General features: G+C 40.6%; 1 protein-coding gene across 2 annotated transcripts; it reads left to right on the forward strand.

The window, feature by feature from the left end:
- The first annotated feature begins 469 nt into the window (after nt 1-469).
- On the forward strand, nt 470-13,211 carry hoga1 (4-hydroxy-2-oxoglutarate aldolase 1). 2 transcript variants are annotated; one of them, XM_008316247.3, is made up of 7 exons: nt 490-832; nt 1,723-1,851; nt 2,359-2,486; nt 3,548-3,682; nt 8,297-8,393; nt 11,579-11,712; nt 12,488-13,211. In XM_008316247.3, exons 1-7 carry the CDS (start codon nt 610-612, stop codon nt 12,635-12,637), a joined length of 996 nt encoding a protein of 331 aa, XP_008314469.1. In that variant the 5' UTR covers nt 490-609; the 3' UTR covers nt 12,638-13,211. The 2 variants fall into 2 exon arrangements, with proteins under 2 accessions (XP_008314468.1, XP_008314469.1); XM_008316246.3 differs by lacking the exons at nt 11,579-11,712; nt 12,488-13,211 and adding an exon at nt 10,237-10,539 and having other exon boundaries at nt 470-832.
- The last annotated feature ends 1,220 nt before the right edge of the window (nt 13,212-14,431 follow it).

The following is a 14,431-nucleotide window of genomic DNA, read 5'->3' on the forward strand; positions in this document are numbered from 1 at the left end:
AAAACAAAGATGTGCAGTGTTTGTTCATAACGAGAGAAAAAAACAACAAACGTCTCTACAGCAGCCGTTTCCGGAGGATTTCATCTTGTTTTGACCTAAATGTACGGCCGAAAAGCTCATAATCAAATGTTAAATTGTGCCAAAACGTAAACATAAATTTCTAATGATAAAGGATATATTTCGGAAATGCTCTTCCATACAAAACGACACTGCAAACAGGAGTATTAATGAAATAAAACATATTTTGTGTTCGCTTGAAAAAACGAAAAAAAATCAATGATTGTCGGCGTCTGAACGCAGGTCGTTAGTTTTCGTTAAAGCCAAAACTCGAACTGGGCGACGGTCCCTGGCTGACCAGGGGGCGGAGCTGTCGGGCCGGCGGAGGGAAAAACTCTGCTTGAGTTTCCGCATATTTGAACCCACGTGACAAGTCTCAGTTTTGGCGGGGTTTGTGTCACGTGTAGTGCACATGCGCAGCTCTGGGACAAAGTCAGAAACTGTGTTCAGTATTTACAGAAGCGGGTAAGTCATTAACTCTGTTTGCCACACAGTCTAACCCCGAGACACAGCGGGCAGCAGCGGTCGCTATCTCTCCGCCTCAGTCTCACCATGCTCGGCCTACGAATGTGGACACGCACCGTTCCCCTGGTGGGCAGAGGAGCGTGGAACCGAGAACAAATTCATACTAGCACTGCTACAAGAAGCCAGCCAGGAAGGCTGAACCTCAGCGGCATATACCCACCAATCGCTACCCCATTCACCGCAAAGGAGGACGTGGATTACTGCCGCCTGGCGGAGAACCTGCAGAAGTACGCCAAAATGCCTTTCAGAGGTTAGAGCCTGAAACAGGTTTTTTTTAAAAAAAGAAACACAAACAAACTGTAAACTTACACGAACTGAGAGAACGAGTTGGCTTCAAGTTTTGAATTTGTGTACAAATACACAGAACACTAAAAAGTAATTATATAAAAATGTATATTTTTTTATTAATTAAATGTATTTATTTATATACAAAAGTTTGACATGGGAATTATATAAAAATGTATATTTTTTATTAATTAAATTTATTTATTTATATACAAAAGTTTGACATAGTAAACTATTGGTGAATCCAGGGTTAGAAGGAGTACAGTTCCACATATTATCCATGATTAAAACAGTAATAATGTTGAATATAGTGGTGTTCAAAGTGTCCATAAAATAAAGAAAAGTACAGATAAAAAAACGGGTATTTCTTCTTAGAGGATCTGCAGTATTTCTAAATGCAAAAAAAAGCACATTAAAGTTTGATCATTTTGTCACATTTTCTGTTCTTCCTTATTGTGACTAGACGTTAGACGAGGAGTTCAGGCAGGAAAAGCACATGATGCACCGTGTTAAATATGAATTAATATTCTTTGAGAGTGTAACTGACACCAGTTTTCTTTTTTTTAAGCGGAAAGTCAAACCCTCCAACTTTGTTAAATATTTAGTTTGAGACGTGGTGCCACGCAGAGTTGAGATAAGCGTTCCGTTAACCATTAAATTTCACAAGCTGCAGGAGGTTATTTTCCCAAAGGGAACTCCAGGGGGTGAATAATGTTCTACCTTCATAGCTACAGTATCTAAGGTGACACCAGTATCGTCTAGAATTCTGGTATTTTGAAAAAAAATATATATATATTGAAGGCACATGGTTTTCTCCCTGACGTGGCTCAGAATGTCAGCCGTTCTGTGTTGCAGGTCTGGTGGTTCAGGGCTCCAACGGCGAGTATCCGTACCTGACGGAGGAGGAGCGCGTGGAGGTGGTGCGGGTCGTCAGACGCTCTCTGCAGCCCGAGAAACTGCTGATGGCTGGATCCGGCTGTGAATGTAGGGCCCACTGTTAACGTGTGTGTGTGTTTTTGTGTCTTTTTCATCCGTTTCTATTTGAGAGGCCTCCGCAGAACGACAAGATGAAAATGGTCAACCACTTCTCTTGGTTCTTTTTGTGACTTTTATACATGTTTTTTGTTAACTCCACCTTTTCTACACACACTGTATAAAAACTGAAGCCAAGGTTATTTTGTGTCTCAGGCTGGAGAATTAAAATGTGATGAAGTGAAGGCCTTGGTGAGAAAAGAGAAACAAGGGTGTTTGAGCACACGTACGATTAAATTTTTTTAAAAAAAGGAAAAAAAGTTAGCTATAGAAATGCATTGAATGGGGAGAGTGAAAAGAGACCAAAACAGAAAAGAAAAAAAAAGATTCCGTGCAGTTTTAACCTCCGTCTTTCAAACTCTCGTCTGAATGAAAGGTTTTTGAGGAATGTGTTAACGGTGGCAGATGAAACTTGAGTGTGTGTGTTTGTTAAAAGGTGTTTCTCCTTTGTCCGCTCAGCCACCGCAGCCACCGTGCAGCTCACTGAGAAGATGGCAGCAGCTGGAGCCGACGCCGCTCTGGTGGTGACCCCCTGCTTTTACAAGGGCAAGATGAAGAGCGGCGCTCTTATCCAGCACTACACCAAGGTAACATCTGTAACGACGAGGTCCAGGTTAAGGAATGCTTTTGCCACGGAATATATTGAGCAGTGTTTGTACGAACAGCACAAGTCTTTTATTTAAATTAAAAAAAAAAAGCTGCCTTTAAAGCTTTTTAAAGTGTTCATTAATTTTTCATTTTCTTGATAAAAATACTGTAGCACATAGGAGTCTTTACCCTTTTTTTTATACAAACATGAATCACATTTAGCCTTAATATATTAACATCTATTCAGTAAATATTCACAAATGCATATCATTAAAGATAGAGAGAAAGAAAGAGAATTTGATTTCACTTTGGGAAATTAAGGAAATTTATACCAAACTATTGAAAATAGTTTAAGTTTTTAAATCTTTCATAAGTAGCTGTGGATTAATCAGAATTAATTCTGGGTAATTGAGATAAAAAAATAAATTCTAAAAATGACAAAAAAGACAATGTTTTCCATGAATAAGTATAATTTTTGCTAATAACCTGGGTGAAGGTTTGAAGTTAGAAATTGAAACAGAAAGACAAGAAACTGAACTTTGTTTTTCTTTGTGATTCTAATTAAAGTAGTGAAATTATTAATACTGAAAAATGTGACAAAAATGTGCAAACAATAATTTAACATTTTGATATCTGACCACAAGGGTCCGCTCATGTGCAAGTTTTGAAAATTCTAAATAATTTCACAAATTAATTATTGTTTACATGTTCATTTTGACAAACCTAATTAATTTGTCTTTTAGGACAATTTTGCACGTTGTCGCCATAAAGGGTTAATTAACTCATTTACATTTGGCTGTCAATCATCTTTGTGTGTCAAAAACAACATGTTTTATTTTGGTTAGTTGCACCGAGAGCTGAGTCTTCCTCTAAATTAATCTTAATCTTTTTTTCACTTTTAACAATACAATGTGAAAATAGTCTTAAAGTAGAAGGTAGTTTTAAACTTTTTTTTTTTAAATAGCCGGGATGTAACATTTGAGTGTTTCTATGGAAATGTTGCCGATCGTATAAAAAGTTGCTGGACTCATGTGGACGTGTCTTTGCTGTGTCCCTGCAGGTGGCTGATAACAGTCCACTTCCTGTGGTGCTCTACAGCGTTCCTGCCAACACCGGCGTGGATCTGCCCCTAGAGGCCGTCGTGCAGCTGTCGCAGCATCCGAACATTATTGGCCTGAAGGACAGCGGAGGAGACGTAAGAAAACACTTCACATCTTCATTAAAAAGAAAAAAAAAATCACTGTAACTGTTCCCACGCAGGTGGAGAAACCATACATTAACCTTCGTCTTCGAAAATGTTTAACCTCCCCTTGTTCTGCCTTATCAAACACCTCAACAAATGATGTCATCATTTAACATAATCCAAACAGAGTCAACGTTTTAATTTGCTCTTTGACAGACGGCAGTATTTTTCCTTTTACTCAGTTCTCATCAGTACTGCACAGCTGGGAGTTGGTGGAGAGCAGACTTGGAACCATTTCAATTATTTAACATGTGAATATATGGGGTTGATTGAAGGGTAAATTGTTGGAAAGGAAAAGCGCAGCTCCCAATTCTGTTTTTTTTTTTTTGTGTGTGTGTGTGGGAAGTGTGTGTGCGGGAGAAGTTGCAGATATATTTCTGATTCAGGAAACATCATGTTTGTCCACTAGCTGCAAGACAGGAGCGTGGGCGTAGTTCGAGCCCGGCGTGGTCCTCCTCGGTCTGTGGGCGTGAAGACATCACACACGGAAAACAAGGGGTCAGGGGTCAATTTGAGAGCGGCAGACAAGTAGCAGACGGTTTATTCGGAACATAAATGGACGAGACAGACATTTTATCACCGTGAAAAAAACAAAAACGAAATGTCTCGGTTCACTTGACGAATATGATGAAAAATACGGCAGTTTAAAACCGGTTTAAAGTCAATTTAAAATCCTTAAATACAATACATGCTAAATGCTTATATGATATTTATATATTACATATATAAATATCACAAGTTGCGTTCAGGTACAATCAGAAACTTGAGAATCCCACCACTGAGACTGTTTACGTGTTGTGAACAGTCTATAAACAATAATTAGCTTCATGGTTTTGCATATTTTTTTTCTCATCTTCCTTCAAATTATTCTGAGGCCCACCCAGCGCCCCCTGGTGGCCCCCACCTCGAAAAACACTGAGCAGTATTTTTTTTCTTTTTTTTTTTTTGCTTCAATAGTGTTTGTAGTTTAGTCAGGTTCAGTGTTTGCTCAGAATTTACATTTTTTTACAGTTATAGTGATAAAACTCGTTAAAGTTGTTGGACCCGTTTGTGTTATTAAAACTCTGGCTCTTCTGTCTTGGTACTTTTTGACCTTTAGAGTACATGGACTGGCCTTCGGTCCATGAGTATTATTTGGTTCCACCAGGTATTTGACTATACTGCAGTAATCTGCAGTTTCTCTCCACTGATGTCATTCTATAAAGTACTGGGTGAAAAACAGAGGCAGAGAAACACGTGGATCCATTTATGTTTCTCGATGTTTCTATTTTCAGCTTTTAATGCTTCCTGACATGTTTGATTGTAGCTTTTTTTTTTTTCTTTTTAATCCCCGTCAGAAGAGCGAAGTGTTGATGATCAGTGGAGAACGACAGCGGTCGGATGTGACAGTCGTTGGACTGTAAACTTTGTGAAATAATCAAAATGAAGCTGCTGTTTTTACTAACAACAACAACAACAAACTGGATGATTTATACAGGGAGACACACGTGACGTAAACCTTCACAAACGTCTCAGACCGTCGTCGTCCGCCCGTCGTTACTAATCCTGATTGTCGTCTACCTAAAATGTCGTATTTTTCTTCTCCAATTAGAGAGAATTAAATGTTCATCTCATCACCAGTCCTCAGCTCCAGCCTGACTTCGATCCTCTGTCAGGTTCCTGTTCTTGTCGGCGTCATTTTAGGTTCAATCAAACCGATTTGCTGCAGTTTCTGTGTTGGTGAAACTGGTAAATACAGTGACAGTGACCCCTGTGGCAGGTCATGGGACTTCTTCTTGAGTGGTTTGCTCAAAAGTATCTTAAAAGACAGCTCCTTTACCCAGAGTTTGACATCACTACTCCTCCCTCTAGTGGACTGGTGCCTTTTTTTAGTTTCTTCTCGACGTAAGCAGTTGTCACCAGTGTTTGAAGGTTGATCTTTACGCTGATGATGACGTGATGATGCTTAGGAAAACGGTCAATATCAGCACTTCCTGTCATTCTTTGGCAGCTCTGATGTGGCCCATACGGGGGCCTGGTACTCCTGCCTTATTATTGGACGATTACTGGTCTATTTTAGTGTGGACTCACGGGCTACAGGCTCGGTTTGGGAGAACTCTGAATTAACCAAAGGTGTGAATGTCTCTGGGTTTAACTGAATGACGACTGCTGGGATTGGCTGCAGCTCCACCTTTCATTATTCCATAATTTTAATTTTATTTTTTTCCAAACGCTTCATGACTAAGACGCTACTTTCCGTTGAATATTTCACAGAACTCACTTGGCAGCTATCACAGAGACTAAACAGTTTGAACGACTCATTTTCACTTGAATGTTTTTGTGTTTGATGTGTCAAACGAGGAGCAGAAGTAGGTAAAATGCTGCAGGTTAGACTTTTCAGGAGGAGCACACACACACACACACACACACACACACACACACACAGAGGTGTGGCAGGTTGCCAGAAATCAATCGAGGTAAATTTGACACTTTTTTTTTTCATAAACGACTTGGTTAATTAGCTCTAAATTATCATAATTGGCAGTTTTAAAACACACCCACCGGCAGCAGCAGCAGTAGCAGTAGCAGCAGCAGCAGCAGTAACAGCAGCAGCAGCAGCAGTAGCAGCAGCAGCAGCAGGAACAGCACCTGCACTCACACCAACTGTAACGCCGTGAAACTTAAAGGTCAAATCTATTTTTTTTATGTAAAAATGCTGGGTTAACAGATACAAAGATATGAATTTGTCATTCACTCCAGTTCATTTTGATTTATTAATTTATCTCATGTGTTTGCTTAGCTTGGTTGGGCTAATCGCTACCCGTTAGCATACTGAGAATGATGTGAAATTTAAAGTGGAGTTTGCGATTTTGCTCCTGAAAAAGTTGAAAAAGGATTTTTTTAAAAACTAATTTTTCCAAAAATAATTTCAAAAAAAATTTTAAAAAAAAATTTCCAAGAAAATGTTTTCAAAATGTTTAAACAAAATTAAAAAAAAAAATTCTAAAAAAAATTCAAAAAAAAGTTTTCAAGAATTTTTTTTAAAAAGATTTTAACCAAAATTTTTCAAAAACTGACCAATTGTGAATGACCAAAGAATGGACAGGATCAGGAATTAGAGGTCGTTAGAGGGACAACACAGACAGGAAGGGTTGGAGAAAAAGCTAGAGAAGCCTGATTGAGATGGTTTGGACATGTGCAGAGGAGGGACAGTGGATACATTGGGAGAAGAATGTTAGGGATGGAGCTACCAGGTAGGAGAAAGAGAGGAAGGTCAAAGAGGAGATATATGGATGCAGTGAGGGAGGACATGCAGATAGTTGGAGTCAGAGTAGGAGATACAGAGAACAGGGAGAGATGGAAATCAATGATCTGCTGTAGCAACTCCTGAAAAAAAAAAGGGACAAAGCTGAAAGAAAAAGAAGAAAGAATTGTTTTTAATTCCTCCTGTTGTGATACTGTTGTGATACGGCTCACGAGCCAGTTTAAAGAAATGCAGCTGAGGTTTATCTGAGAGCCTGATACAGTCATCAAAAGAGCCACATCCGGCTCACGAGCCATAGGTTCATCCCCCGGTATAGACAGAACAGTGTGATTTATAGTTGTGGGCATTTGTTTTATCACAGTTTAGAGTTTTTCATCATAGAACGATAAAGTTTGATTTAAAGTTTGATTTAAAAAAAAAACCCTCAAACCTCAGAGGGTTAAAGTTCCCCGCGACGTTGAGTTCCATACTTCAGGCTAATGGCGATAATGACACTTTTAAAATAAAATAAAAATAACACCTTAGTGTTATTGTGAGCGAGTGTTTTTTCCTGTCACCGGGGCCAGACAGGAGTCGTGGCTGCAGCATTATTTCTCCCACTGGGGGGGCTGTATTTAAAAAGCCCGGTCGCTCCAGCTTGGAGGAGCGCAGCAGGAGCTCCTATAACCTGATTGACTGACTGATCAATTACAGTCCTGCGTGACTTATACAGGAAAACTGACTGACTGACACCCGGTGGTTAAAAATAGACCCTCCCCTGTAACGGCGGTGGGGGCTGGAGCTGGGGGCCGGGGGCTGCAGGTTTTCCCTGTGGACTTTTGCAGCTTGGTTTGCAGGGAAACGGTGAAGTCGACTTTGGTTCCTTTGAACGTTTCAGATTTATTTGGATCCGGTGCGTCATATCTGGATTGACAAAAGTGAATTAAAAGATGTGAAACAAAATAGGGATGTTGTGAATAATTCATGAGCACCCCCCCCCACCCCCAGTATCCCCCTCCCTGTCCGTTTGCTTTTGAAGTTGAATCCTCTGTTTTATCTCACTGGGGACTTCTTTCTTTCTCCTTTGTCCTCCTCTTCCTTCTCTTTCATTTGGGACGTTGAATCCCCCCCCCTCCCAAAACCTGCGATTTGTTTATCTTGTGAAAAGTGGGTTTTGTCATTGTCTACTCTGACATCCTCCCCTGGGATTAGAACAGTACAACAGGAATTAGTCCTGACAGCAGAGAGGAGTGAAGACGAGGAAATGTTCCTGATATTTACCTTCTCTCTCTCTCCCTCTCCCTCCCTCTCTCTCTCCCTCACCCCCCCATCTGACTCCTTAGATCACACGTATCGGCCTGATTGTTCATAAAACCAAAGAGCAGGACTTCCAGGTCTTGGCCGGCTCAGCTGGGTTCCTCATGGCTGCATACTGCGTCGGTAAGAATCCTGAAACTCTGGAGTTTGTTTTTTTACGTCAGACTTTTTTGTCTTCCTGCCCACATTTACACGTGAGAGGTTGTTGATGTGAACACTGTGTGGACGTGGTGCTCTGGGCAGTCGGTCACAAGGTTCAAGTCTTAACAAGTATCACCTCCTCCCTCACCCCCCCCCCTCTCTCTCACATGAAGTTCTCTATACTCTCTCCATCTAATAAAAACCAAAAAAATATACAGTCGTTAAAAAAAAGATAAAAATACATTTACTAAAATATTGCTCATTAGGAATCATTTTTTAAAAATGTTTTTATTTCTAATAAATATGTTGCACAAAATATTCTAGTCCAAACCTAATCCCCTCCTCTTCCTCCTCCTCCTCCTCCTCCACCTTTTTCTCTGTCGAAGAATCGACGTATTTCTGGGTCACTTCCTGTGATTGTTTCAGATTTCGCTCTGACCCAGTCCAGCTCGTGTGTCACTTTTTTTTGCCCGATGTACAAAACATCATCTGGGTGTCGTGTTGCACAGGATACCAGGTCCAAAACTTGTAGATGGATTTTTTTCCATCTCCCTGCAGGCTTCGTAACATCTTCCCTTTAAATCAATTCCCTTAAAAAAAAAATGTAAACACTCCTTTATATACAACTTATTTTGGAGCTGTGGATTAAAGGTCCAGTCCAGTTTTTCACACGTGCCTGTGCTCGCGCTCGCTGCCCTGCGGCACAGCTTGACCATATTGTATTTTTAATCTCCGTAATCTCAGCGTCTTCTCCGTGATCCTGAGTTGGAATTCAGGCCGTGAAACAGAATCAGCAGAGCTGCTGGTGCACGACGGCCACGTACGGCCGACTGTAGGCTGGGATTAGGAGGAGGGAGACGTCAGCGTGTGGCCCAGGAAACGAATGAGTTTTGGTTTTTTTTTTTTGCTAAAAATACTATTGATCAGTGGTTACTTTGTCCTTGTGGGGACAGATTTTTGAGATAATTGAAGATTGAGTTTGGAGTTGGGATTAGAGTTGGGATTAAGAGAAGAATTAATTCTTATATATGTATGTATTTTTCAGGGTAAGGTTTTTTTGGGTTCATGTGAAATATTGAAAAAACTAATGTGTAGGGCATGTGTGTCAAACTCGAGGCCCGGGGGCCAGATGCGGCCCGCCAAGTATTTTTTATGGCCTGCGGGAGCAGAAGTATTTTATTGCCTTACAGTGTGTGTGTGTATGTATGTGTATATGTGTGTGTGAGATTGATATGATACAGTGCTGACATTGGGTATAAATATATTTTGACATCCAGACTCTCACCATCTCTCACGTTATACATCCCTGTGGTCGACCTGTCAATCACTGCCTCTCAGACGCACAACATAAAATCGAAAATCAAACTTTTTATTGGGCCATATCATTTTTAATGTACGTAATTTCCAATAAAACGAAATATTGAAAAAACTAATATGTAGGGCATGTGTGTCAAACTCGAGGCCCGTGGGCCAGATGCGGCCCGCCAAGTATTTTTTATGGCCTGCGGGAGCAGAAGTATTTTATTGCCTTACAGTGTGTGTGTGTATGTATGTGTATATGTGTGTGTGAGATTGATATGATACAGTGCTGACATTGGGTATAAATATATTTTGACATCCAGACTCTCACCATCTCTCACGTTATACATCCCTGTGGTCGACCTGTCAATCACTGCCTCTCAGACGCACAACATAAAATCGAAAATCAAACTTTTTATTTTTTCTTATCATTTTTAATGTACGTAATTTCCAATAAAAACACTTTATTTGTTAGATTTTTTTTTCCCCAACCTTTTTGAACACGTTGAGTTGTTCGTGGTGGCAGCTGTCATCTGTTGCGCAGCCAGGAGGTGGCGGCTGAAAACACGATCACCCGTCAGTCGGACGCTGTCGTCGTTGACAAGCCACCGAAACATAAACGAGAGTGAAAACCCACAGCCCGCGGCTCGTGTGTGTCTGTGCGACCACAACAACTCCAAGGCCACAGACGGAGACCCGTTCTCTGCTGTTCTTTTTTCTTGCTCCGTCAGACGGACAATAAGATGTTACGCTGAAAGGCCGTGGTGTCTTGTTGCCTGGGAAAATATCTGTCTGTCTGACGGCGTTAAATAAATAATAAATAAACATGTATTGACTGGTCTGTCAGTGGGGGGGGAGCAGGACGCAGGGAAGAGAAGAGAAATGAAAGCACGCTGACAGGAAATCAGCCGTCTGTGTGTTTGCTGCTGAAATGTCGGACTTTGATGGATGCTTTTATGGGAGGGAAATGACTGTGTTCACTTGGAGAAATCAGTTAGAAAACCAACAATCCTCCGACTGTTTCTGCTGCCGTTTGAACGTTGAGTTCTCAAACTGCTGCTGCTGCTGGAGGACGACGTGCATCTTCTCTAATCTCCAGAGCGAGTCAAGGGCTTCCCACACGCTGCCGTGATGCATGTTAATATTTTAGCGGACGTTTAAAATTCCAATCATATGTTTGTGCTGTATTGACTGCACTCCAGGGTCAGGACAATTAGAGGCAAAAATGACCTTCAAATACGTGAACATAACGTTGGAATTCCCATTACAGCTGTTTTCAGAGATACGTTTCCAGTTTGTATTCACGCACTCCACTCTTTGTCATGTAAAGCGTGTTGTTTTTGAAAGTACTTGTTGCCAAGATGGCGGTTAGTCAAAAAAGAAAATCTGCATTTTAGATTATGATGTGTACAAAGATATGTACCATTAATACCAATACCTCATTCTCTGTACAAAAAAAAATCACCCTAAATACAAGGAAGTTGTCGATTTTAACATTTGCTGCGATAATTGTGTTACATAAATATTTATATATTTATATTCATATTTATATAAGTCGCACTGGATTATAAGTCTCACCACTGCCCTCTAGCGGCTTTCAGGGTGAAAATAATAAACATGTCCATTTTCTCTGGTACAGGAGTAGTAGACACTGGTACACAAGCCTAGAGTGCCCTCTAGAGGCCATCAGGGTGAAAATAACCAAAAGTGAAATTAAATATTTTAATATATGTCGCAAACCCAGTCAAAGTGGTTGAAAAAAAGTGCGACTTATAGTCAGTAGATTTGAAATATATTACAGTAATATTTAAAAACCGAACACTTCAGAGAAGGACTGTCTGACCGAGCGTCCACTCCTGTGTTTTCAGGTGCAGTCGGTGGCGTGTGCGCGTTGGCTAACGTCCTGGGCCCTGAACTGTGTGAGTTGGAGCGTCTGTGTTTGTCCGGCAGCTGGGAGGAAGCCAGAGTCCTGCAGCAACGTCTCATTGAGCCCAACGCCGCCGTGAGTACCATCTGCCCCGACCACAAATCAAACAGTCGGTCAGTCAGATACCAGCGCCGTCGACCAATGACACGGCTTCTCCACGGCACGTCTCAACTGGACCTGGAACCTCGTTAATCTGTGAAATTAAAAACTCACAAATCTGTGTTTTTCCCACATCTGTCCAATCAGTGATAGTTTTGATTAGTCGTAGACTTGGTTTATTGACTAAATTGTAAGTTAGTTTCCTCAAACATGACACGTACTGTTGTTAGGGTTGTCCGATAATATCGGCCGATAGTAGCATAATTATGTAAAATCGGTAAGAATCGTTTCCGATAATGAAAACCCGATAACGTAATGCCTGATAGTGATTGTGACCTAAAGATTTTTTTGAAGTAAAAGTGAATTATTGTCATTGTGACACAGTACACCACGGCAACCAATGAAACGTGTCCTCGGTATTGGTTGATATCGGAAATGGAGATTATCGGCGTATTGGATATCAGCGAAAAAGACGTCCCTAACTGTCCCTAACTGTCCCTAACTGTCCCTAACTATGCTTAATTAATATGAATTTTATTATTTACTTTATTCATAAATTATTTTGACCTCCTCTGCCCGCCACACAATAACTCGGCAACCCCAAAAGGGGTTACGCCCCCTACTTTTGGACACCTCTGTGTGGGATGTGATGAGAACACAGTTCATTATTTTGCTCAGGTCTGTTAAACAAAAGTTTAACTCCTGAAACACCCATCACCAATTCACCTAAACCAACCTTCTCTGTCGTCAGGTGACCAGGGACTTGGGAGTTCCCGGTCTGAAACAGGCCATGGAGTGGTTTGGTTTCCACGGCGGCACCACGCGTTCCCCTCTGCAGCCGCTGACAGAGGCTGAGATCCGACAGCTGAGGCAGGACTTCAGCTCCAACGGCTGGCTCTGAGGTGACGGGGCAGGAGGAGGAGGAGGAGGGTGTGGATGTAGAGGATGAGATAAAGGAGTGGATTTAAGACAAAATCTTGAACTTAGCTCACGGTCAAACAAACAAAGTCAAACAATTTTTAATCAAAGAGGTTCAAACGCCACTTATCTTTGCGTTTAACACAACACTTTGCTGTTAAAAACAACATGATAATCAGAATATATTAATAATTACTTTTGTGTTTATTGTGATTTGACGCCTTTGAGCTCTGCAGTTTAATTAACATAAATAAATAATGTGCCTATGAGAAACGGCAATAAACAGTAGGAAGTGAACACACGTTACATGAGTAATTAAAAATAATGATTTTTTTTTTCTTTAAGACTCTTGAAATGACAGATTTTTTAAAAAATACTAATTAAGATCTAAGTGTGTCCGGAAAGTGTTGTCATCTGCCTGAACGTCAGGCGTGTACAATCGTTTCTTTCCGAAGTTCATAATAAATTACGTCACAGTTTCTACGGCATCTTTAGAGTCAGTTTCATATCGGTTCCAGTAGCAGAAATTAAGAAAATAAATATTTGATATGAATTTACTTTACCGTGCTGCAATTGTTCCACGCCCCCTACTTTGGGAACCACTGCTCTAAGGTAACAGCTCTGTTGTGTTTCTGTCCTGGTTTGATCCGTGTTTTATTTATTCTCACAACTTTGTTGAAGAAGTAAGTTCACAGAAAACAAAGGTTGAAGGACTCGGTTTTTTTTTCCGATGCCAAAAATACATTTTCTAAGTTTTACTGGTAATTTTTCAGACTTAAAATGTTTTTTATTCATTTCGGTTACATTTATTACTATATTTTCTTTTGTGAGGACGAAACAAACAAAACAAAAAAACTAATGACAGGCCACTACTTCTTCACCATCAGAGTTATTTTTGCTCATAAAGAATAGCGACACCGCGGCGCCGCCTGCTTCGCATCATCTTTCAAACGCAAAGACTTTGGTTCTTGTTCCCCACTGTGGGAACAGGAACTATCTGTGTTCCCACCGCAGGGACCTAGAACTAAATGGATGAACAGGGGCTGCATTTGGGCCCCAAAAATAATCTGAGCTCTGAGGGTAAAACTTTTGTGTAAGTGACCTATTTAGGTAAAGTTTGGGATTTTCTTCCTTCTTTTTTCCAGGGCAGCATTTTTTTAAATATAGTTTTCGCAAAAAGAACAATAGAGAACGAATGAAGTTAGTGGTAAATTGTAAATCTGAGTTTTGTCAGGTCAGTGCTTCAGCGGTCTCGTTGTCGAGGCTAAGAACTAAAGAGCAGAGGCATTATGGGACTTTTATTGAACCTGCATTACAAGAACCATTTCTTGGTACCATTAAGTTCTTTGGAAAAAGTTCCTTAAACTTGTTGTTTGTACTGCGAGGAAGATCAACACATGTTGGGTGTTTGAAATAGTTGCCAAGAAAATTATTCCAGTAGGGGGCGATGCTGAGCTTAGGCTTTATATTAGCTGTAATGGCAGTTTCTACCAAATGCACTCATACAGGAAGTCCTTTTTAATAATGTATCCACTTGAAAACTAGTTTGCGATAAGTCATGTGGCGCTATACGCAGAAGACGTTTGTTTGTGCTACAGTAGCTATCTTTCGTTTGTCGTTTCTTTTGAGAACTTTTCACCCCTTCATTATGGCTACCATAATGGCGTAAGTCAGACTCTTCCGCTGTTTTTATGTCTTAGATTATGATGTTACCGCTGTGTTAGCATAAGTGCGTACGTAGGTACTGATGTACATTAGCTGACTTACGGCGAATATC

Source organism: Cynoglossus semilaevis, chromosome 9 (assembly GCF_000523025.1).
Source record: "Cynoglossus semilaevis isolate Cse_v1.0 chromosome 9, Cse_v1.0, whole genome shotgun sequence".
NCBI classification, from domain to species: Eukaryota; Metazoa; Chordata; class Actinopteri; order Pleuronectiformes; family Cynoglossidae; genus Cynoglossus; species Cynoglossus semilaevis.

Coding starts and splice junctions, on each gene's coding strand:
- hoga1 (XM_008316246.3), top strand. CDS start 610: ATGCTCGGCCTACGAATGTGGACACGCACCGTTCCCCTGGTGGGCAGA. Junction 1,852..2,358: donor GGCTGGATCCGGCTGTGAAT/GTAGGGCCCACT, acceptor TTGTCCGCTCAG/CCACCGCAGCCACCGTGCAG. Junction 3,683..8,296: donor TGAAGGACAGCGGAGGAGAC/GTAAGAAAACAC, acceptor CTGACTCCTTAG/ATCACACGTATCGGCCTGAT.